The sequence below is a fragment of the Clytia hemisphaerica genome, unplaced genomic scaffold, assembly GCF_902728285.1.
Source record: "Clytia hemisphaerica strain Z4C2 unplaced genomic scaffold, Clytia hemisphaerica genome assembly, whole genome shotgun sequence".
NCBI classification, from domain to species: Eukaryota; Metazoa; Cnidaria; class Hydrozoa; order Leptothecata; family Clytiidae; genus Clytia; species Clytia hemisphaerica.
In genome coordinates, this window is record NW_027104374.1 from 704,642 (window position 1) to 730,930 (window position 26,289).

The 26,289-nt window shown below is 35.5% G+C and overlaps 1 protein-coding gene and 1 long non-coding RNA gene across 3 annotated transcripts in view; both read left to right on the forward strand.

Annotated features, from left to right (window-relative positions):
* The first annotated feature begins 152 nt into the window (after positions 1-152).
* LOC136818798 (uncharacterized) lies at positions 153-13,562 on the forward strand. Its single transcript, XR_010848361.1, has 6 exons — positions 153-242; positions 497-574; positions 1,609-1,645; positions 2,305-2,407; positions 12,617-12,827; positions 13,461-13,562. It is a non-coding gene; the product is annotated as an uncharacterized lncRNA (long non-coding RNA).
* Positions 13,563-15,970: 2,408 nt separating this feature from the next.
* Positions 15,971-26,289, forward strand: part of LOC136818797 (putative autophagy-related protein 11) — a 29,156-nt gene continuing 18,837 nt past the window's right edge. Inside the window, exons 1-6 of one of the 2 annotated variants that reach the window (XM_067075033.1) lie at positions 15,971-16,325; positions 16,628-16,772; positions 17,055-17,208; positions 18,691-18,939; positions 19,365-19,690; positions 21,518-21,629. In XM_067075033.1, the coding sequence (XP_066931134.1) occupies positions 21,518-21,629 (112 nt within the window). In that variant the 5' untranslated portion in view covers positions 15,971-16,325; positions 16,628-16,772; positions 17,055-17,208; positions 18,691-18,939; positions 19,365-19,690. The remainder of the gene's footprint in view (positions 16,326-16,627; positions 16,773-17,054; positions 17,209-18,690; positions 18,940-19,364; positions 19,691-21,517; positions 21,630-26,289) is intronic. The other variant, XM_067075032.1, reaches the window with a different exon arrangement.

Genomic DNA, 26,289 nt, shown 5'->3' on the forward strand with positions numbered 1-26,289 from the left:
GTCGTTGAAAAATTTAGTGATATCGCTACCCGATGAAGTCGCTTATTTTCTTCAATAAGGTATCTAAATACTCAAAGTTGCCCTAATTCTAACTTCTAACACAAAATTCAAGCATACCCATATTGCATATCCATTCTTTTCGCCATAGACAAGTAAATCAAGTAAATAAATTAAAATTAATGAAATGAGAAGTTTCTATTCTCCTGTTATTTGGAGAGTCACACCCTGTGAAAATTTCAAAGGTAATTTTTTCTTCCGATATTTTCAGTTCTTTCACGAACCTTGCAATAAAATTGTAATAACCAGTTCTTGATATTTCTTATACACTTTGGTTTAATTCTTAGCGTCAAAACGAGGCCAACGACTGACGTAAAAAGTAGAAGTTGTACCAGTACGGTTATTAGTATTTACTACTTGCGACAGATTTCTTATGATGTCCTTTTGAACTCGTTTCTTAACATTTTCAAATTTTACACACGTCGATTCTTTTTTTCAGCTTCCCACATGGTGGTCTTCCGATGGTGCAATTTTCACGTGACAGCTTACGCAATGTGTTCAATAGGCGATTAATGAGGTAATATCTTTTCTTGGCAAAGAAAGGGATGAAAATAAATTTATCCTCTTTGGGTGGTCCACTTGTATGATTAATAAGGAAATTTTGCCAACAACAATGAATAGCTTTTGCGGGAGTATGGTTACGTTTCCACAATTTAATCGCCTAGCGTGCTTTACTTTCCATTTGAATTGGATAAAAAACGGTTATAGAGCGTTCACTCGACTTGCAATCAACTTTCATCATGATTCTCATCTCCTAGCATTTTTGCTGTGTGTTGGCATTTATTGCACCATTTTACAAAATATCTTCCGACATTTAACTACGTATCATTTAAAACCCGTATGTAATTAATGGACCACACATTGTAGAGTTTTGTCTTTTTCACTAATTTACACTAATTGTCATCGTGTGCTTGCCACGTGTTATTTATTATAATGTTTCAATAAATACCTGAGATGGCACGCCTTGATATGAAAGGGTATAATATCGAATTTGATTTCCTAAGCCTATCAACCGTCAATTCTTGAAATAAGTAAGTCAAGATTAGAGTGAAAGACCTGAAAAAGTGATTTAACCCCTGTTCGCTATTTCAGTAACAAACAGGGGTCAAACAATACGCAATCTGGACTTAAAATCTATTCATCTGTTATCCATTGTCAAAAACATACAATAAGGCCAATTGGAGACTGAGCTTCGGACTAAGAGTTTGTCTTTTTCTCATTATTCGAAGAAAACCTTTTGGAAGTAAATCTTTTTTAAAGTTTGAACATCCTGGGTGGTACTCACAGCGATGCGAAGACAAATCAGAAATTACAGGAACTGCTTCTAAAACTGTCTAGACTATAATTAGCAGAAAATAGAAAAGCCACCAAGGAAGAATAAAAATGGAAATCTATCTTGAAAATTGCTGCGTCATTATCTCGTTTTACTTTTCTATCAGTCTTTATGATTTTATTAATTAGTTTAGAGGTTGATCGATATTCTTTTGTTTCTCAGTATCGCACTTTCTTTGAGTTTGCCGACCACCTAATTCACTTGTAATTTTCTTTTAGGTCCTTCTCTACGTTTGACCATGGGGCCTCAAATAAGGTAAGTGCTCTCGTTAATTCATCATGGATGTGAAACCATGGTTTTCCAGTTTCGATTAAAAACTTCATTGGCACACCTTTTAAATGGCACTACATTCTGCGCCTGGTAGAATTAGAAGGATTATAATATATGCTTGTTTTAAGACTTGGCAGTGTTTTTTTGGAGGTATCTAGTTCATTTTACCAATTTCTATTTAGGATTACAGAAAAGAATTTTTTACAATCTTTTTTTTTTATAAGAATGGTGTTTTTTTATTTCATCATGGATATTCTTAACATTTTGGCGAAAATCATCCAAAAATATTCTTACGGTATTCTTAGGTTAAGATCGAAATTGGCAATCTACAGGTTAAAATGCATTAAAAATGGCATTCTTAGGTTCAGTTGCTAAATTCCATGATGGTGACATTCTTACCATATTCTTAATTTTTTGGCCATTTTCATCATGGACATTCTTAAGTGTATTCTTATTTTAAAAAAAGCGTGTACTCAATTCTTCTACCTTTGTCTTTGGGAAAGATTTTCGTTACTTTGATGGAATAAAACTGTGTAAAAGGACTTTTCGAATTTTGGGGCTTGATTTCCTGGTTTTAACCCATTGGAAAATTTACCAAAATTTGCATTTCTAAATTAAAGATCGAGCTTTTATCCATTGAACAGGAGAAGTAATGAATGGCCAAATTCAATAATTCAAGTAGGGTTTTCAAATTCCGAGTGTTGGGGAAAACGAAAGCGGACGAAACGAAGATGAAGTCATTATCAGGTAACGTTCATCTTATATTCTGAGAGAGAATCAATTTTGTGTTAGAACTTAAATTAATGACGATCTTAAGCATCCCCTTTTCACAAACCCGGTAGGAGCGTAAAAATAACGAACCAAAACTCGATTGGGATTGATATTCCTATGTTTTTATTCCACTGTTTTCGAGCCAGAAAATTCAGTGGGGATGGAAAAAATGGCATAATATTTTTCAGTGAGGATTGGTTTATTTGATTATATTCAGTAGGGACAAAAATTGGAGTATAATTTTGCACCGGGAACGATATTTTGGCCAAATATTTCAATTTTTTGTGAGAAGGGGTCCCAGCGGATCTGCAAGAAGGAGGTGTTCTTGAATTTTCAAAAATATTGAAAATTATGAATTGATTTAGCCTCTAAAACGAGGACTATTATTAATTACGAAGAAGAAAATTTTTAAGAACATTCTTGTTGTGAAATCGTGAAAACATAAGAACGCATATTTACGTTATGTTATTTAGTTATGGTTAAAGAAAAGCTTGCATTTCTAATCGCAACTTGTAGGATTGTTTTGTTCGGTCAAAATGTCAAGCACGTGATGGTCAGGTTTTTAAATTCGATTGCGATTCGATTTTCTTGGGGTTTTGTTCGACAATCGTAAATATTTTACTGCTCCCGATTGTATGTTTTCATTGTTCAAAACATTCCGTTTACTTCGTTGCATTTCTTCCAAAGAAAATCTTTAGTCGTGGTGGAATTGAAATTAGGGAAGAACTGAGAGAGAGAATTTGCAGTCATCTCTACAAACATTTATGCACTTACCCCTAGCTGCTTTCTCGAGAAAATACTAGCTGCTCTCTGATCTTAATGAGTTGACAGAAGCAGCCACCGGCGAAAGATTCACAAATGTTTTTTTTCCAACCAACAGGAAAGATTTTTGAATTTCAAAAACAAGTCAAGTAAAGATAAAACGATAACATTTTCCTACTGGACCAGAATTGAAAAAGAATAATTGATCCGGTCGATCAAATTTTCGGTTTTCGTTAGCTCAGATCCCCATTCCCAAGAGGCGCATGTGTCCAGAATAAAATATTCTAAAGAACCCTCTCGATTGATGCTTTCGAACTGGACAAATATGTCCCCGGTGATATTAAATAAGGAGGTTAGGAAAAAAATTATTTTCAAACCACAATAGAATGACATTGTCCACTTGTAATATTGTTTTTTTTAATTCTTTTTGAAAATCTTCAGGCCGCACACCTAGATACCAGATTAGGTACACGGTCCGTTTTTTAGCTTCAGTAGTATCCAAAAAAAAATAATTAGAAAATTAGAAAGAAGTCTCCAATACACAGGTTGTCAAATTAAAGTCTGAAGACAAATCACGCTTTTACTCGAAATTTTTAGGTGCTTGTTACATGACATTTATTTCTGATTGGTTTTAATAAAGTTATCATCTGTAAGCTTTAAAGCAAGTAACATGGGGATAAAATCACGTGAACTTTCTCTAGTAATCACATGTTTTTACTGCATTGATATAATTTTGCAACCCGTGAATTCAAAATTTCTGATTTTGAGTCGAGAATTAAGGGCTCTGACCATAGTCCAAAAATTGATTTTGGTATTTGAACATAAAAGAAAAAGAAAAGAACTTTTAACAACGAATTGCCTTTATAAATTGCTTTTTAATCGAATCCCTTAAGAGTAATTAAGAATTTAATTGCAAAAATTGCGTTATGAACTTTAAAAAGATGTTAATAATATGTTGCATCACCCTCTTTTACAAAGAGTGCTTAGTTTTAATGGGTAATTAGCTTTTTTGTTTCAAAATTTCTTTACACTGTCCGCAAAGAATTAAACTATTTTAAATTTTGCGGAAAATTTTTCTAAAAATACTCTTCCTCGCAAAAGTCTTCATTTTCTTCTTCGTCAAATTTTTTCCGTGCAATTTTTGAATTTTCAGATTCAGGAATAGTTTGTCTAACAGAAAATGTATAACATACCACAGTTTTGTTGGTTACATCAGTCAGAAAACACATTTTAAACACGGCAATTATGAAAAATTCACTACACGTCTTTTTTTTTTAAGAAACACACTTTTAAGAAACATGAGGCTCAGAATGCCTAAAAACTAAGAAACATCTAAGAAACATGCTGAGGCAGAGAATGAGAAAATAACATTTTTTAACTCGGTTTTTTATAAGAACCTTCCAATCAAGGCTAATTATGTCAAAAAGTTTAGAAACATGTAAGAAACATTTAAGGCTCAAAAGGCCGATTTCTTAAGAAAGATTGAGGCTGCTTGGTAAAACTAGTTTCTTAAAAAAAAAAACGTGTATGGTCAGAGCCCTTAAGAATAATTTTGAAAAGCTTCAGAAAGTCTTGGGAAAAACTATTCCAGAATTTTCATTGCCACCATTTTCCAATGGTGTAAAATGAGTAAAGGAAGTATACCAAATAGTTTAAAGGTAAAATAACTCTGAGGAACGAGTTACTACCCGATAGCGATACTACTCCCCTGCGCAATTTTTCAAGATATGATTTAGCAACGGGTTTCTTTTGATTGATAGCCGCAATAAGTGTAAACAACAAGATTTTGTTTTCTTCTATACTTTGTGGCTTTCTTTGTTTTGTTTTTTTTAATCCACCGCAACCGTGGTGGGTGGCACGCCATTGCGGAAAATAAAACATCTCTATATCTCAACACCCCCCCTTGTATCATAAATACATCTAGTCGATGGTCCATCAGCGGCAGGTCAAACTTTTCACTAAAAGTTTGACCTGCCGCCGATATTTCTTTGCGCCAATGGACCATCGACTAGATTTAGTGGTCAGGCTTTCAGTGAGTGAATCATTAAGTCTGCTGACTAAGTCACGTGCTAATTAGTTCATCTTTTACTCCCTCCTTCTCTCCGTCTCTTGTGTGTTGACTATCTTTCCGATGACCAATATAAGAAGAATGATATGAAAATGGCGACATTTTTGGTGGTCAAACTTTATGTAATCGCTCCACGGACCACAAATAAAGCTTCTTTCTTTCTCTCTCTTTCTTGATATTGGCTACTCCACTCTCATATTTACCACTGCTTTAATTGTTTAATGACCTACAACTTTGTTTTGTTTTTCGTTCTTTTTTCTTGTTATAAAACAGTAACGAGCTGCGTTTTCTCGGACAATTTGATCTATATGATACGGACGTTTAAGGTGACGGACAGGCCTTTTTCAGATGGTGTGGCGGAATTCGACGAAATTTCCGAGTCAGGTCTAATGTTGGAGACGGATAATTGGGCTGATTTAGTTCGGAAAAACGGAATTCGGAAAACTATCGGTCGAAATGCTAGAAATGAGAGTACATTAAAAGAAGAAATTTCAGCGGGAAGAAAATTTAGCGGATTTGGTCAAAATCCGCCAAATTAAGTTCCCGCCAAATTTAAGTTGCTCTATTTATTCCCCCAAATGTGTGCTATCTCAGACTTTGAAACAGGTTTTTCCTTTTTTAATGGTTTTTTTTGGACAAAATGACCTTCGTCCGCCAAATTAAATTCCCTCTAAAATACTTTTTCGGCCATCTGCCAAATTAAATTCCCGCCAAAATTTCTTCCTTTAATGTATTCGAAGTTGAATTGAAATCCTGAATTTTCGACAGAAATCTAGAATTTTAAGGAAATTTTCGGTTACGGAGGTTTGTTTTTTGTTTAAACTGTTTGACCATGGAGGTATAAAGAAACAGGAGAAGTATGCTATTGTAACCATGCTCGCCCTACGATTAAAAAAATTACGAGGTATGCATGCTCATAATCTCATATATCGTGCATTTTTAATGAGCTCTTTTGTTGATAGGTGAAATCTTATTGGCTAACTCAAGTGTCGGAAATAAGATGAGACGAGATTCATTGTTTCTGACATCGGCGTAAGAAAATATTTGGACTAAAACAGGGCCTGTGAACTTTGCAATCCTTCATCAAATGACAAGATTTTTCGATCAACATTTTCTTAAAGGTGAACTCTATTGCTTAATACTTTCCTCCAAAATTCTCCAGCGACTTTTTGTCTACAAGTTGGGTCTGAAATTGTGTATGCTTATAAAGAACTTTTCATTTTCTGGCTGGTGAAAATATCTTTTCAAAACAACATTTAATGGATGACAAAATTGAACGCAAACTTATTTCGTGGAGCTAAATTTTATTTTATTCTCGTATATTAGAAGGCTAGAAAGTCTTCGATGCTGATAGTAAGAATGTTCAGAGCAAACTTGAGTTCTACTAAAAAGTCATATTTCATCGGGCGAGCCTAGAATTTCTTTTGATTTATTACATAAAAGAAATCAAAAGACTTTAACGACCAATTACCGACAAATTCATCTCCTGTCTTTCTTTATACCTCTATGGTTTGACGGAATTTCAGGAGAAAAAAATGATGGAATAGCAGAATCGGGTACCCCCCCCCCCTTAAACCTCCCCGCCTCACTCCAATGGGAGCAATGACATTGCACTAATCTACACGAAGAGACCTCCAACAAAGATTTGATGACGTCCGTCTGTTTTCATAGTCTGGCAGGATGAAGGTGTTAAGGATTTGTTAGCAATAAAGAATGAATTAAGCTTTCCTTTCGCACCTACGCATAGCTGATTTTTTACCAGCTTGAAGACAGATTAACCATCTGTCAAACGAGCTTCCATCTTATTACACGGGCTTAAACGTTGATGGACTCAGCAGTTATTTGGAAATCCAACTTCAAAAGATGTGTATCTGATTTTGAGGGCATTAATTACCTAAACTGATCATTTCATGGCAGGATCTATTCTGAAATAAAGCGGAACTTTTCTTCTTTGTTTGAGACTAACTTAATTATTGTGTTTCGTCCAAGCTCGAGCCCAGTCCTTTTGTTCGCTTTTTCATGATACTGATGGTACTCACGAAAGGCCTCATTGAGTTTAAAGCCCGAAGGGCTAGAGTAATATACCATAATATATAGACAACTCGGAACAAGTTTGTTAAAAAATCCCGTCCAACCAGATTCCATGATCATGAATTTGTTCCAAACTTTGCTGATGATGGTTTTCGTGGGGCTCAGACAAAATCTTTCTACTATAGATCGATCCCAACATGGAATGCACTGCCGCGATTTGTCATCGAATCGACCTCAATCAAATCGTTTAAAGAAAGCCTTAACAAATCGTGGGAGAAACACCAACTAAGATACTTGACATACTGTATTAATATTGTAATTAGAAATCGGTTCGTAGAGGTCCACCTCGACGGTATCTAGCGGTTCCTTTGTTTTTGAGGGCGTTCTGGATGGGAAATCAGTGGTTTCATTTGTCATCCATGAGTCTCGAGTCTAGCCCTTCGGGGTTGGAAGTCAATGGTTACGCCATGTCAAGAAATTTAGTTATCAGTTGAAAAATTCTAACGAAGAGACGTGCAAAAAGGCACGACTCATCATTCCAATTAGAATACGAGTAAGCGACCACACACTTGGAGACAAAAGCTTTGTTCTTAAACTAATTACTGCTTTCAGTCGGCTTTCAACTTCTACTTATTTGGAAGGGAAGTCGTTTAGTGTAAGGAGAAGAATCAATTACAAACTGTAAGTGGGTGACATGCTATGAAACTAAATGCTCTTCCTTCTTTCTTATAAAAGAAAAGTCCCTTATTTTTTTTTTATATCTGAATGACACGATTTTGGTCTATATTGACCGTACTTAGGGTTTCAGGGGTGTTTAATTTCCTTACCCCGGCAATTCAATCCCCGTTTATTAAGATTTAAAAATAAATTTGTAGTATGTATATGATGAGCAAATGGAATTTGATCACGGATATACCTGTTCCTGTAGTGCGACATCCAAAAATTTTGAAGCCTTGGAATGTTCTTAACTTTTTTAGTTTTAAGCATAAAATTGTTCTTAACATGTTCTTATTTTCGCCATTTACCATTTAACATTTCCACAAAGCCTTAAAATGTATCTTAAATTGTTCTTAACATTTTGGCCATTAAAGCTTTATGTTCTTATATAGTTTGTTCTTATAAAAAAAAACTTGTAATCGATTTGACATGAGCATTTTTTTTTTCGATTCGTGTCATGTATTATTTTCCGATTAATTGACGACGAATATAAAAACATTATAATTGTTCACTTCTTGTTTTCTTCCCATTTTTTATTTTCACTCCTACTTGGTTGTTTACAACGCCTCAAAACTTCCTCTAATTCGTTCTACAATTAACCGAGCAATTAACATTCGCTAATTCGATTTTCAATCGAGGAGAATTGGATTTTCATCGAATGACGGAGCGTATCAAATAGTAGAGCGTCGTTAATGAGGGTTTCTTGTTGACTTTCAATGTTATCGAATAATAGAGCGTGTCGAATAGTAGAACGTCGAATAAGAGAGCGTCAACTGTATTGTTTTTGTGACGCGTAACCAACTTTCGCTAATAGGGGCTTTAGTTTGTTCGAAGCTTTAACGTAAACTATTGAAATGTAACCTATGAAGTCTCTTATCTGAAGAATTTCTTGTCCACGAAGATGAAGTTTTTCAAGGACTTTTCTCAGGTCCCTGTGCTGCTTGCATCCATTAACGGATTCGCTTTCCTATACTACCTGAGGTTTTGTAGAGGTCTGTTAACTTATTAGCAGCCCCGCTTATTAATTTATTAAAAGAAATAAACCAGCTGCGCTGGAAGGTCAGCCCAATAAGCTTAAAACGATTAGAAGGAAGTACAATCAAGAAACCTAATTCTTCGTTAAAGTCAAAGAGGTTGAAAAACTCATTTTGGCTGAAACTTCAGACGAAAAAAATGTTTAACACAAAGTTGGATTTGTTCAAAGTGGACATGTGATATACGCTTTTTTTATTAGAACCCAGTTTATAAGAACATTGAGGCTGAAATTCGTCGAAAAATTAAGAACATGGTAAGAACATGCCCAGCCTCAGTTTGGAAAAAATGACAAGAAACTACAATCTTTTTTCAATCAGTCAGTTTTAACCGAACTTAGGAATGGATTTTCTAACATCGAGAGTCAAGTATTGTCCAAATTTTACTAATTTTAGGTGGTCTTTATTTTGCATAATATTATCGATTTAGAGTAGTCTGAAAAATTAAGAACGCATTTAAGAACATTTTAGGCTGAAAATTGCTAAAAAAATAAGCACATCCAGGCTCAGCCAAATTTTAGGTGTTCTAATAAAAAAAACCGTGTAGATGTTGGAATTTCACCTGGGGGGGTACTAGGTTTACGAGGTGACGGGTGTCTGAGCCGAAAATCGACCCTTTGAGAGACAAAATTTCGAGAGACTTTCCTAAAATTTTGGTAGATTTTTTCCAAATTTCGGTTTGACTTTCACGAAATTTTGGTCAAAATTTCTGGAAATCGTGACCTTTTTAGAGAAAATTTTTCGATTTTCGTGATTTTGGGACCCTTTTAGAGACTAACTTATGAATTTGTACCCCTCTGAGAGACTTTTGAGGCCTGAAAAAAGGTACCCTTATGGTTTGCATCCATTTTACCTAAGTAAACCCCCCGGGAAATTTCACCTAAATCTGTTCGTTAGAATGTCTTAAACCTGTTCGTTAATCTCTGAGAAAGTATATCCGAGGCGGTCGCTTTAGATGTTCACTGTCCACTGCAGCTTTCGTCACGTTTGTCGGGGCTTTGTCGGATTGATTTAAATGACGTGTTGAACAAAGTAGGGGTATGAGTAGGGGCATTTTATATTGAGGAAGCTGCGTCGAAAAATTCCGTCCAGTTTCGATAACTCAAATCAAAAGTTATGATGATTCCAAGTTTCTGTTAATGTTACGCCACACTTTGCCGTTCATTTCGGGTTGGTATGGTGTAATTTAAGATGCACGATCTAACGATTTAAGATGCACGATTCGCGATCCGTGCATAAAATATGTTAATTCATGCGTAATTATGCTAATCATGATAAAATATTTAGGTAATTTACTAACTTTCATTCGCTGAAACTGAATTATTTTCAAAAATATCATTTATGCAAGGTTATTCAAATTATATTTAAAGAAGCCACGTGCATTCACCTTCAGTACTTGCTCTCTTTTTCATACACGTTTTATTTTTTATTAGAACCCAGTTTATAAGAACATTGAGGCTGAAATTGGTCGAAAAATTAAGAACATCGTAAGAACATGCCTAGCCTCAGTTTGGAAAAAAATGACAAGAAACTACAATTTTTCCTCTTTTCAAGCAGTTTTAACCGAACTTAGGAATGGATTTTCTAAAATCGAGAGTCAAATATTTTCCAAATTTTACCAATTTTAGGTGCTCTTTATTTTGCATGATATTGTCGATTTAGAGTAGTCTGACAAATTAAGAACGCATTTAAGAACATTTTAGGCTGAAAACTGCCAAAAAAATAAGCACATCCAGGCTCAGCCGAATTTTAGGTGTTCTAATAAAAAAAAAAACGTGTAACCTGAATCAATATAGGGGAATTGTTTACCGAAAGAAAATTCTTTCTCATAATAGAGAGTCTAGGTAATGTTCTAGTTGGTGAGTTGGGGAGTCGGGAAGTTAGGTTAGGTTAGGTTTATTTCAAATTGAATAACATAAAGAAAGAAACTATGTACATAAGTTTTTAACCATTGGTGGCTCTCGTGCTATGTACACTTTGTAAGAAAAATAAATGATTAAAGATCAAAATATTGGTTCCAAGAAAATGAAAATACAAAATATGGAACAGTAAAGTTGCTAGTTTCGAGTTGGGGAGTTGGTTTTTGTTAATTGTTTTATTATTTTCTTGTATTATTTTTGTTATTGTTATTCATTTGCCTACTCAAAAATCAAAAAGACTGTCACAGAGTTTAAAAAATAGACAATATGGAAAAATATGGAATGAAAAAATATGGAAGTGCATTGCAAGTGAATTAATTCATCTATATATGTATGCATTTTGGTTGATATTATATGGATAATTATGGAAACGTTGAATAGTGGTATAAGTGGATATATATTTCTATTTTGGAATTATTACAATTGATGTAATCGCTTATCCTAATGCAGCTTAAATTCATTGAATCTCAAAATATCCTAAATCGTCGTAATTTTCAGTCTTTATTAACAAAGAGTCGAATGGCTTCGAAAATTTTCATTACAATCACTAACATTCGATACAATCGCCAACATCGATACTGCAAAATATGCGCTGAAAGTCATTGTCCCGTCATTGTATCATAATCGTTTCATCCGATTTTCACAATATGCTGTATTTGCTCATTGGAAACATAAAATTTTATGATTTTCAGCATTTCTATCGTAAATCAACTGTCGCGCTCAGCCACCAACCGACCATTGATAATACAAAAATAACAATTCTTATCGCGATTTCCATGATTCCACTATGACTTCTTCGGCGTACGTATCCAGACTTGACCTCAATCTTCGAAATGTCTGATGATTTGTTCCTGTTGGAAAAAAAAACGTTTTGGTATGTAAACTTTGTATGGTTTGATTACTCGAAATGTGACATTTATGTAAACGAAACACTGAAAATTAATTTTTATTATTTTGGAAGCCGGAAATCCACCGGATGTGAAAAAAGCCAAATTTGCACAATACTTGTAAATTTGTAAATTGCTAGCTATTTTCTATGAACTATGTATATCGAAATTTTGGAATTACGAATACTTGGAAATATAATTTTTAGATTCATGAAATCCAAACTAAAGTTACCCGTTTTTGCCCCTTTCCAACCTGTATTTTCCTGTTCATTTAAAAACGAAAGCAGATTTTCGGCTAAAAGAAAGAAAACTTTTCTAGAATCTTGTCTTTTCAAGTTCAAAATATTGGATACTTTCGACCGGAATTGACGTAAAATTTTACTTTGCCTTTCGTTCTAAACTCACTCAAAATAGGTTTTATCTTATTAATTTTCCGCATTCCTCTTCAAGTTTTAATTGTGTGTATTGTTCTCCAAGGATTTTAATGTTCTTTTCTTCTTCGTCTTATTTAAGGCGAAATTTTCGACTTCTAGTCGTCTTGTTGAATTTGAAATGGGATGTAATCAAATTCAATTGGGGCTGAAATTGTAGGGTATTTTCCCCCCACCGGAGCTGTGACACGGAGTGTATATATTCATAACATAACAGGTACACAATACAGGGTACTTCTGTTTCTGATTAGAAGTTGTTATCTTTCATCTGTTTTGATTTTTGAAGAATTTTATAATCTGGTATAATAATCAATTTCAACGTCCATTCACTTTGAGCAGGTCAATGTTGAAGACCACAACGGAGAAGAAGATGAAGGGAAACGGAAGACAACTACTCAACGAGCAAGGAGGTCAACACGTACCAAAAGACGAAGGAAAGTCCATTTCCCTGACACTGATGATGATGACGATGATTATGAAGAGGAAGCGAGTGAAGAAGCAAGCGAAGAGGAGAATGAAATGAAACAAGAAGGAGTGAATGATGGTGAAGGTATAGTGATTTTTCAGCTCTACTTTTTCAGAAATACTCACTAAAACTCAATTAATTTCATTCCTAATAAGTTTGCTTGTATATCGTACACTGACTTATTTGAATTCCCAATGGACTCCGTGGTGTACAAACGAATTCATTCTTTTATCGAACTATATCAACCTGGAATAAATTGCCAAAAGATGTCGCTGAAGCAAAGACAGTCAAAGTCTTCAAAGAAAGACTCAACACTGCATGGAGTAAACACCCGAAAAGATTCAACACAAGACAATTGTAAAATACGTATAATCACGATCAGTTTCAGAGGCCCTCGTCTACCTAGAACTTTGTTACATTATAATAATGGGAGGACACTGCATTTATACTTTAGAATTATCATTAATTTTGACCGATTTATTTTTCAAAATGCTAGAGCTGTAGTTCTTTCAAAAATCACAGAACTACAAAGGGATCTCCAGTACTCGAACCCCTATTACTCGAATGTCACCTTAATTCGAACAACTTTTCTTGTCCCTTCAGTTAACGATGCCTAAAAAGTCAGTTTCCATAACTCGAACAAATTTCAACTCCACATGCATGTTCACTTCAATTAAAGCGAGTTTATCTGAACATGATTTGTTTTTTTCTTTTCAGAAAATGAAGAAGGGCGTGGCAAGGGCGTGGCAAACGGCCACAAAGAAGGACGCAACGAAAGCGACGATCTCAAGAACCAGCTGTTTCAAGGAAGACTACAAACCGTAAACAACAAAATAAAAATCAACCCAAGAAAAAAGAGAACAGAGAGGTTTGAAATTCAAATTTTCCCGTTTTTATTCAAATGTTCAAGTTTAGCCTTTTAGAGCTCAGTAGCGTAGCCAAAGGGGGGGGGTGGGGCGACGCAAAATTTGTGTAGGAGAGCAGATTTTCTCTCCTACACAAATTTTGCGCCCCTCTTGGCTACGCTTCTAGAGCTGAGATCGTCGATTTCGAAACTCATTGGTTGATTGTCCTGACAGTTTCATTTGTATGTTTGCGTCTCTTTACTTTAGCTCCTCAAGTCAAAGAAACCGCTCCCTTCAATCGATAAACTCGAGGAATACCTTAGTGTATATGCACCACCTGAATGGCTTTCCAACAAAGATTGCAAGAAGTTTCCTTATTTCCCTCAAATTGGTGACGAGGTAATGAAGAAATAATCATTATTTGTCGCTCTCAAAGAGTATATCTTTGTTTTTCTCAATAGACCTTGTATTCAATACACAGGTTGCAAAATGAAAGTCTGAAGACAAATCATGCTTTTACATCACATTTATTTCTTATTGGCTCAAATTTATTGACACTAATAAAGTTATCAGCTTTAACTTGTAAAGCAAGGTAACATGGGAATAAAATCACGTGAACTTTGTATACGTAATCACATGTTTTGATCCTGCATTGATATAATTTTGCAACCCGTGTATTCTGGCCGTCAACAACGCGATTCGAATATTTTGAGTTTCAAACGTTCGAAAATATAAGGCAAATTAGAAAACAACATGACTCCAAAACTGTACATACTGTACAAATTTTTGAGCAGTTAGACTATCTAGTGCTTTAAAGGAACATGATATCTGTGTTTCACCACCCTTTCCTGCTTTCTCTTTTCATCGAGACACCAACTCTCTTTCTCTCTAACTTTTCATTTATCTTTAGGTATATTATTTGAAACAAGGACATCACCTTTACGTCAAGAAAGTGGTCCAACATAATGAATATGATATTCAAGAAAATCGACAAGCCTACCGAAGATACGATCTCTCTGTAAGCCAACAGCTAACTTTCTCAACAGTTTTACATTCTAAATGGCACAAATTAAATCGTATCTTTTGAGTTGTTTCTGATTACTTACAATTATCAAATGTAGTGTGAACATGTGGCTATAAAGACTCTCCTACAATACTTCTATGCTCCTACTTTCCTTTGAAACTTCATGAAAAAGATTTCCAAAGATTTTGAGTTTTTTACCAAAAGCAAATTATTTGGCTATCTTTTCTTTCAGATCTCTTTCAAATCATCCGTTAACACGTTTCTTGTTTTTTTTTCTCCAGCCGGCTGAACTGTGCAAATTAATTGGAATTCAATACGATGTGGGACCCCCAACAATGTGTTCCTTAAAACTAGGTAGGGTATGAAAGAATATAATCTTTCAATGTCTTTTTTCTGAAAAGCTTCTTGTTTACTTTTTACCTGGTTGTACTTGATTAAGCAACACTGTAATAGAACCATAAAAAGCTAATTGAATAATTTTATAATTAAATACTAATCAGTGGCTCATTATTCAATTTACAGAATTGATTGGTAAAAGGAAATCAACTGGCAACCGGCGAACGATAACTGTTCGTTTCCATGATATGCCCAATGTGGATGATTTTCTGGTTCTGAAACACATCTTTGAGGACTCGCTGAGCCAAGGGTGGTCTGTCGGTAAGAAATACATTCTCCATAACATCTAACTCGGGTCTTTTTAACATGTTTCCTCGCTTTTGGAATCTTTTAGAAAAATGGTATACTGAAGATTCGTCGGCAGCAAAGAGTGACGAAAAAATCACTTGTTGACTAAATTATTTACCGACGAATTTTTCTCTTTTTCATTATTCCCTTAAATGCCTTTAGAATGCAAATATTTTACTTAATTTCTGCTAACCATTTTTACCCACATAAACAGGTGATCGTTTCCGTTGTATGATTGACGCCACTTGGTATTTTGGAACCATCATCGAAGTCAGTCCCCTCAATGAAGAGTTCATTACAAGCTCATTCATGAGTCTCGTTGTCAGGTACGTATTTGTCAAAAAAGCTCGACACTTTTTAGGCCTTTACTTTTTATGATACATAAAAAATGGACCAACTTTAATTAGATACAATGACTATAATCATATATGATTATATATACCGAATGATAAAAAAAATCAAAATGAAATCCGTTTTTACGACATTTCGTTCTCTTTAAAGGACTAGGTCATCAGTCATTATATCGTTTTTACGATATTTGCATTATTATATATTGAAAGTTTAAGTTTCATCCTCTTTATAGGTGGGATAATGATGACGAGGACCGCGTCAGTCCTTGGGATCTGGAACCGATTCCTGATGACACGGATACGTATTTTCTTTGACTTCATTTTTTCATGAGTTACACACTCTGAGGGTAACTTTCCGGGACTTACGCTGGAGTTTTTACAAGCTCTTGTTTAATTTGGTTGGTCGTTAAGTTAATTTCATTACCTTTTCTAAAGAATGCTTCATCTCTATTACTTCAAATGGTCAATTAGTGAAGTTTCTTATAAAAACTCCAGCTTATCCCAACCTTCCTCTATAGACTGTAGATTGAGTATATCAAATACTTTCTCTTTTATTTTCAACTTACAGTTGAGGAGGCACCGATAACATCCGAAGATAAGAAATTGTTTGAATATATCCCTTCAAGTGAAGACTGGCACTACGAATTTCCCGAACACCTTCGTCCACGAGCGCTTGAAGGTAAATTGCATAAAAAAGGGTGAAGCCTATGTAGTATACACAATATACAACTCCAGGCTTTTAGTTTTACGCTCAAAACAAAGGAAGAAAGATAAGACGAAGCCTAGGTGAAACCCTCCTAAAATGTTACTTATTTTTAGATTGAAATTAGCGAACATGCTTTGTGCAATATCTTTATTTCTTTTAGTGAACACAAAGCAATAAAAAGCAAGTTTGTGTTTTTTTCCACGCTTTATTTAGAAGTAGAAGCAATGACTTTACCTTCACTAAATTTTTGTATAACTATATTCTACTCTATTCAGGATTGAAAGTGTTTTCAGCGTTAAAGGTCGCCGCTCCCTTCGCTTATCCGGTGGATGTGCACACGTATCCAACTTATTGGAGCACCATCGCTTTCCCGACTGACCTTCAAACCATCACTGAACGTATAAGCAACAATTTCTACAGGTGTGTGAATTTCCTCATAGACCTCCTTTTGATTCAAATTTTATTTTTTTAATGCCCAGATTACATCACAGCTTTAGCTATTTTGGTATCAGTGATTTCGAACGACAAATTGGTCTTGTGATGGGAAATTGTTTCATTAGTTTTTTTTTTCAGTTTTGCATAAAGATAAAGGGCAAGGTTCTCTAAAAAGTGGCTGAAGCCGTTTTTTGCGGAAATTTTTTTTGGTCGTAAAAATCGGTAATTATAGTAATTATAACTTTTTCATTGATTGTATTACTAAAGGTCATCACTACCCCAGCATACAAAAAACCGTTCGAGACTTGGCGTTATGTTTTCCCATATCCTATCTACACGAAACATCTCTTTTACACCGTCCTCAACCATCAGACACCTTTGTTCCACAAGATAGAGTTTATTGGGAAGAGAGGCTTCCACGGTGAGTGTCTTTATGAGACTGTTCATCTAACGTTTACAGACCATCTAAAAAGAACGACAAATAACTATTAAAAAGCGACAAAAAGAACGACTAACCCTAACCCTAACGCTAACTATCAAACCCCAACCTTGGTTAGTGACTACCACCCCTAGGTACTTTACGTTATTTAACACCTAGCGGTTTAAAGAATGATAAATTACGCATGCGTCTCTATTTGGGTGAGCTGGAAACATTAGATGAACTAACTCTTATTACTCTTATTATTAGCTTATAAAATTTGTCGGAAATCTAATAAACTTTTAGGTGGCTCCTAGGCTTAGTTGAGTGTTAGATGTGACGTCATAGCTTTTGTATCATATGGGAGGTATGTTGAAACAATAAAAAAAGTCCAGGAACAACTTCAAATTGGCCCATAATCATTTAGCTGATAATGAAAAAAACACTTAAATTTTGAGCAAAATATTGGAAATACTAAATTATCTTTTTTCACCCGAAACAAATCGTTTTATAGAATATTTTCCTTTAAAAAAATTTCTTGTTAAACTCCCAGAAAGGAATTATTATTTGATGTGCTAAATAATCGATAATGAGCAAAATAGCCGATAATTATAACTTTCCAATTGCCCCTATTTTTCTGAATTGGCATATTATTGGTCGAACGCACGCTCGAGCATGCGTAGTTAGAAAGAGTTTATTATTTCCCATTCTGGAGCTAATCAAGGGATAAAATTTGCAATATACATTAATTGAATCATTAAGCCAATCTGAAGAGTTATAAAAGGTTACTATCAATATTCTGCTCAAAAATCAAGTTTTTCTTCATTATCGGCTTATTGTCTATACAATCTGGGCTAATTTGCTTACTCTGAGCTAAGTAGACGATTTTCCGAGATGATGGGCTACTTTGAAGTTGTTCCTAAAGCTTGGTACTCACTTGTGTAGAAAATCGCATTTAAGTGCGCCTAAGTGCGTTTATCAGTTAGGCGCACTTAAACGCCATTTATGTACTCACTACAAAGTGATTTGAATGAAAGAGAGGGAAAAAGGAGTTAGGCGCACTTAAACGCGATGAAAAAATCCCCCTCTCTCTTCAAATTTCAAAAGAACTGAATAGTGTTTACACGCAGTGTCTTTAATGATCACTCGATGTGCACCGTGCACAGGCTAATATTGACTGTACACAAACCCAGTATTTACGGCTTATTTCAAAATTCGTTGCCGTAGAGGGTCTGTTTTCATTGTCTTTTCTCATTTGAGATTTTTCAAACTGACCACTGCGAAGGAGTGTTAGTGAGAGAAGGAAGACGATGAGAAAAGTGTTGCTATTTACAAATCATACTTCATCTTAGAGGTCTCCGTACGGGAATCTTTTTATCAAACAGATAATGCACACAGAGTGTACGACGAAGCGATAAACGTGAGATACACTCTGGTACAGAGTAACATTGACTATATATAGCAAATATGCTCCTACTTTTTCAGCCGAACACTCATGGAAGATGGACCGTAATGACGTTTTTAAGGATATGGCTCGGAACCATCATTTTTATCCCACTCCTAAATACCACCACTTGGCTCCCGAGGGACCAATACAAGGATTTGCTGAGAGCAAATTATCAGATAATAATAGAGATGACCAGCCACTTCAATCTTTACCTTTCGAAAATGATGACTGTTTGGTGAATGCTGATTATTGCAAGCATGGTACAACTTTTCTCATGGCTGCTAAACGTAAGTCGAGTTTTCTGTTAACCTTAAAAAAGATATGAATGATATTATATGGGCTAATTTATAATCGATCTCAAGTCATCTGGGAACCGAACTCAGATCTCTCGCTTGGAAGGCAAGGACGATCACCACTATTATACACATTCTACCAATTCTTTAACCAACCAAGTTGCTAAGTAAGAATTCAGCGCTCAAAATAGCCGATTGCATACGATAGCCTTTGACATAATAAGCATAAATTAGGTATCATATTTTTTGGGGTGGTGAAAGTAAATTTTTCAGAGAACGAGATAATATACCAAGCAACCAAGCCTGACCCGAAAATTGGAGTTACTTATAAAAAGTGTGTAAGCCTCTTTTAATACACCGAAGAATAAGGAATATCACTTTTTAGTGAAAAAATTTTCATTTTTAATCTTTTTGTTTAGTTGAGCGCGAGGGTCTATACTCTCGTAGCCTACTTATCAATCCTGATCTCAAAACAAGCTACGTGCCAATTCTTGCAAGCTGTCAGCAGTTTAGTCTCAACAATTAACGTGCGTATTTACATCGGGCTTGATGAAAATTTCGTCAAAAGTTGTCATTATCGTTGGGATGTTGAAACACATTTTTTACTAAGTGAAGATTTCAAATCGAGGAGATTGGATACCAAATATTTTCGTCTTTTTCCTATACATTCAACCTATGCAAGATCTTGCCGCTTATGAAGTAATGGTAGAAAGTCCCTGGTCTCTAAAGATATGGTATCAACAAGGTATTGTTGAGAAAAAGATGTTCGGTGTGCGAGAATCTTTTCTTCAAATACGGCAACAACGGCTGTTGAAAGTCTGTTTCAATATAATCTGCAGCGGAGACAAAAAAAACTTTTGATAGAACTCGAATGAAATAGTTTTTTTTGCGTTTGTTGAAAATATGATGAGGAGGGGGATATTATAAAACATTTATGGATTGCCTTAATGTCGACAAAACAATATTTCGAAAAGTACATTAGGTCGACTTCTGCGTTAGGTCGACAAAAAACGTGTCGACCTAACGTTTGACGCTGATTTAAGAGTTATGTTTAAATCCCGGATCGGTGGCAGAGGTTTTAAAGCAAGCAAAACTACCAAGTAGCCGCTAACAGCGCTCGGTCGGCTCAAGATCTGATTGGTTATTTGTAATTTATGCAAAATATTCCAATTTTTGGAAAATATTCGCCCCGTGTTTTGCAACTTTTTGAAAAAATATCAATTTGCCGCGGAAAAGGCAAGCACGTTGGGCAATCCGGCTAGTTCGAAACACGGGTCACGGGTCACGGGTTACGGGGCACGGGGTACGGGGCACGGGGCACGGGGTACGGGGCATACAATTTACAGACCGGAAAAAATATAACGATATCATGACGTATAATTCATAACACGTACTACATAACACATATAATAATAGTACTAATACTACTAGTATAGTATGTCTGAAACAATTATATACTAATAGTATTATCATGAAAATTTTTAAATAATATGTCACCCACAAATTTTGACAAAGTGATGTTGAATGACAAAAATATTGTCAAAATCATGAAATATAAGGCCTCTGAACCAATTTACAGCAAAATGTTTTTTCATACTCAATAGGATGCTAATCATGTGACTGGATATAGATTGACATGTTTTAAAACGATTAAATGCTGCAAGATAGTGGTTTTAGAGATATGAGTATAATTACGTCATTTTTATTAAAAGTTCATAATGGTAGGTGGAAAATATTGACACATTTATAAAATATCATCATTTCTACGTTATTATCCATTAAAATTATATTCATACTCAAGGTGATGGAGGGGATATAAATAATGAGATATGATTTAACAATAGCCGTACTATCATTTTCTTGAGAAAGCTCGCTTTTCAGGAGATGGGAATTGTAATATGTATATTACTTACGTATAACATATAACATGCATATAACACTAAAAGTGTATTATTGATAATATAAGCTTATTATATGTATGTAATATGTTGCGGTGTTTTCTGGTCTGCATTATACACGATGCAAACTTCGAAAAAGCACGTGGAAAGCACGTGGTTAGGTTTTAGCGTTTTAAATAGTCATACGTGGATAAAATACCTTAAAATTGATTTTTTCGATAATTTTTAGTGTTTTTAAAACACTTTTTCTGTTTGAATTACTTTGATCTGAGCTGCCCCGTCACCCCGTGCCCCGTGACCCGTGCCCCGTAACCCGTGCCCCGTGCCCCGGACCCGTGACCCGTGACCCGTGTTTCGAACTAGCCGTTGGGCAATCTGAACTCTGAACAAGATGGGAAAAGGATAATTACAAGGTCTCAAAAGAAGGTTGTCTATTGCTCATTCCGACATTTTAAATTTTCCGGGGGTTTTGTTGTTTGGAATTGATAACTAACAGTTAGGTAGGGTCAGGGTTGCTAGTAACGGCTTGTCACTGTGCCGGGTGCATACTCGGCGCCTTGGGCCCCGCAGGGTTGCTAGTAACGGCTCGAATTTCAGTCAGGTTATAAGTCGATGTCGGAATGAGCAATAGACAACCTTCTTTTGAGACCTTGTAATTATCCTCTCCCAACAAGATGGCGGCGACCACTACTCGAAGCAAGAAGCCACCTGTAACTTGGAAGAATTGGGTTGGAACTGGTAACGATCAAGAAGGATTTGAAGTTCTCCAAATTGATAATGAAATTGGTAAGCTTTTTCAAATTTACTATATCCCTTCCAACAATAATTGATAATTAATGTTGATGATGAGTCCATCATAGACTCAAGAAACGAAAAACCAGGTAGTTTTCTGGTGCAGAATTTAGAGCAGTGATTTTGCTTTGGTGCATGAAAATCGACTACCAAGGGGATGTCAATATTGAAGCCAATATCAAATTCAATTTATATATTCAGATGATGTCCATCAAACGAATAGAGTCGTTTGGGGACATTTTATTAGGGAGGACCCTGCCGACGCACCGGACTTAACGAACACCGGACACGCGAAAGTCCGGCGTAAAATGAGAATTTTTTTTACCACCGGACAATCCTTACCTGACTTAAGGAAGTCGGATGTCCGGTGTCGGAGAAGGATTTTTTTACCACCGGACAATCAAAACACCGGACATGACCAGTCCGGTGCTTCTTAATTTTTGTTTCCTAAATCTCCGGCGCGTCCAAAATTCCCTGTATGCAACACCGGACTTATTGCGTCCGGTGTAGTGAAAGGATACTTTTTACCACCGGACAAATACACCGGACAGTCCGGTGCGTCGGCAGGGTCCTTATTAGGGTGTAAACTGGATTTTGAATTTTAGAGTTTCAAAATTGTCACAATTTTTTATCAAAATTTATTATATTGTAAGACTTTTTGTGCAATTTTGAGGTCCATAAGTCAAAAATCCACTGTTTGCCCCAGGGGTATCTGATTCGCGGTAGTAGCAAAAAAACGGCAAAAATGGCATTTTTTGTCCATTTTAAGACTATTAAAGGCCAGGAAATGGTCAAAATGGTTTCTAAATGGTGTCTTGTACTAATATTCAACACAAAAAGACAAATTAACCCCAGGAGATTGCTCAATGTTTCAATTTCAGGCTAAAAAGGCCGATTTTGTCGGATTCTGGGTAGCAAAATGCATGAAAGCAGCATTTTTGAGGACCCACAACTTTTAAACTTTTTAAGGTACACACTTGAAATTTTCAGCAGTGAAACACTCCAGAGAAAGCTCCAGGAAAAATCAAACTTGAGTTTTCAAATATTTCCTATAAATCCATAATGGCGCCCTATAAATTGAGTTTTCATGCTAAATGCCAACATTTCAAGCTAAAACTTGGTTTTCTCTGGCTAAAATCTCAAAAATGGTTTCAAATGGTGTCCTGAAATCTTTGGGTGTTGAAAGTATTCAGGAAAAACTCTGGGAGAATCAAAATGGTATGGGTTAGAAATTTGCCAAAGTCCGCCATATGGAATTGCATTTCCACTTAAAACGCGATATTTAGAGTTAAAGTCTAATTTTCTCAGACTAAAATCTCAAAAATGGTTTCAAATGGTGTCCTGAAATCTTTTCGTGTTGAAAGTATTCTGAAAATACTCTGGGAGAATCGAAATGGTTTGGGTCAGAAATTTGCCCAAGTCTGCCATTATGTTATTGCATTTCCCACTAAAACGCAATATTTATAGAGTTAAAGTCTGATTTTCTCAGGCTAAAATCTCAAAAATGGTTTCAAATAGGGTCCTGAAATCTTTTGGTGTTTAAAGTATTCTGGATATACTCTGGGAGAGCCAAAATGGTTTGGGTTTGAAATTTGCCTAAGTCTGCCAAGGTATTGCATTTCCTACGAAAACGTGATATTTAAGAGTTAAAGTCTAATTTTCTCAGGCTAAAATCTCAAAAATGGTTTCAAATAGGGTCCTGAAATCTTTTGGTGTTGAAAGTATTCTGGGAACACTCAAGGAAAATCTAGTGGTTCACAATGGTCATATATATGCCAAAGTCTGCCATTATGAATTTCATTTCTTTAGGAAGAACACTCAAGCTTACTCAAAAAATTGTGTTTTAGAATGAAATACAATTCAATAATGGCAGACTTTGGCAAATTTCTGACCAAAACCATTTTGGTTTTCCCATAGTATTTCCAGAATACTTTCAACACCAAAAGATTTCAGGACCCTATTTGAAACCACTTTTGAGATTTTAGCCTGAGAAAATTAGAGTTTAGCTCTAAATATTGCGTTTTAGTGGGAAATGCAATACCATAATGGCGAACTTTGGCAAATTTCTAACCCGAACCATTTTGGTTCTCCCAGAGTATATCCAGAATACTATAAACACCAAAAGATTTCAGGACCCTATCTGAAACCATTTTTGAGATTCTAGCCTGAGAAAATGAGACTTAACTCTAAAAATCGCATTTTAGTGGGAAATGCAATACAATAATGGCAGACTTAGGCAAATTTTTGACCCAAACCATTTTTATTCTCCCAGAGTATTTTCAGAATACTTCCAAGATTCAAAGATTTCAGAACACCATTTGAAATCATTTTTTAGATTTTAGCCCAAGAAAACCAAGTTTTAGCTTGAAATATTGGCATTTAGCATGAAAACTCAATTTCTAGGGCGCCATTATGGATTTATAGGAAATATTTGAAAACTCAAGTTTGATTTTTCCTGGAGCTTTCTCTGAAGTGTTTCATTGCTGAAAATTTCAAGTGTGTACCTTAAAAAGTTTAAAAGTTGTGGGTCCTCAAAAATGCTGCTTTCATGCATTTTGCTACCCAGAATCCGAGAAAATCGGCCTTTTTAGCCTGAAATTGAAACATTGAGCGATCTCGCTGGGGTTATTTTGTCTTTTTGTGTTGAATATTAGTACAAGACACTATTTAGAAACCATTTTGACCATTTCCTGGACTTTTATAGTCTTAAAATGGACAAAAAATGCCATTTTTGCCGTTTTTTGCTACTACCACGAATCAGATACCCCTGGGGCAAACAGTGGATTTTTGACGTATGGACCTAAAAATTGCGCAAGAAGTCTAACAATATGATAAATTTTGATAAAAAATTGTGACAATTTTGAAAATCCAAAAAAAGTATTTTTTCATGGTTCCAGTTTACACCCTAATTTTATTGTTTGGGGGAAGGGGAAGACAATGTTCTTTTGAATCTCCCACAGCAACACAGCAGTTACCTAGAGACAAGATCATTTATCATGTTTTTACTGGCTGAGGCAGCTTGGTAAAAACCGTGTGTTTTCATTATATGTAAACAAAAGTAGTACTTACACATATTGTGACATTGGAAAGGCGGATCTCTAAGAATTGTTTGGTTCCCGTCATCCGACCGACCCTGATTTTTACTCTGAAGTTAGAGTCGGAGTCCGAGACCCTTTTTGCCTCTTCTGGATTCCTAATCACAGCTGTTCCGCTCAAGCAAAGTCGTCGATTCCGTAGAGGTCACAAAATCGCCGTCAACAGACATCGAAAAAAACAATTCAAAATGGCGGCCGAGTGAAACTGACAAAAACTAACTGAGGCAGATAAATCCAATGAAATAAAAAAGTAGACAAACCTTGAACCTTTTCTCTGTCCAAATAAAGAAAATAACCTAGCTATAGTATAGTGATGTTTACATCCCAAAAAAAATCCATTTCCGACCAGACCTACATCAAGTCCTGCAAAATTTCAACCCACGCTGCGGCAATGCAGGCAAAAAGTTCTGACCTGAGAAACGTTGGAAAAGATAAAAAATTAGGGTCTAATTACATTTCAAAATGATATATTTGCAAGCTAAGTTGCCAGACAATCTCAATCGAACATAATCGACAATCGAATCAATCGAACCAAATCGAACGCAAGCGACCGATTAATCGAACGGCAAGATTCTAGGTAATATTCGATTGGTTCAATTGCCATTTTAGCGCTCGATGTTGTCTGATGTCCGTCGATTACGTTTGATCTTGTTCGATTACGTTCGATGTCTTCAAGTCGTGGTCACGTCGCATGATGTTTTCCCGTGTTTTGATTTAGCAAAATTTAGAAAGTTTGACCACTTATCAATGTTTTGATTTTTCTTGCGCGGATTTCTGTTTAGAGCTAAAATATGGTTTGTATGGGATCAATGGTGGTACAGCTGTGTAATTGTCAACCTCTGTCTGCTCAGTGTTGACAAGTTTTCAAATCGAAATAGCAAGCGCGGCGCGCCAGCAGAAAGTCAACCAACTGACAGACCCATTCAGCCATTTTGTAAAGTCAAAATGACGGGAACCAAACAATTTTTAGAGATCCGCCAAAAATCAAAACGATACCTCATAAATTCATTTTCAAATGAGTAGTAAAAAATGAATCAATCGTAGTAGCCGGCATAGCAGTGGTTTTGTTTTCCCAGAGGAGCAGAATTAGAAATAGCACATTACATTAATTACTTTTCACTTTTAACGACTTTGAATCAATAAAAATATTGTTTGTTATTCATTGCACATCGTGTCTCAGATGATTCCAATCACAGATAACTTGAGCTCCATTGCAGATGATTGAAAAAATCAATTCTTCGTGTGCTTCAACTTTACAAATTTCGCCAATCCGGATGATGATAAGATTTATATCAGGCTAATCGTCACAAAAAGCGTAAACAACATATTGAAAAATGGAGATCCCAAGATTGGAGAAGGTATCTTAAATCTTGGTTAAAGAATAAATCTCTTCGATCTTTTATTGATTTCTTTTGTTAATTCCTTGTGTCATCAATGATTTGCGAGGTATTTCTCATAATGAAAATACACAATTTTTACCAAGCTGTGATGGCTGATAATTTATGTGGAGTCATTTAGGAGCGACGTCCATATTCAATCTTGCTACAGGTAACAGGAAA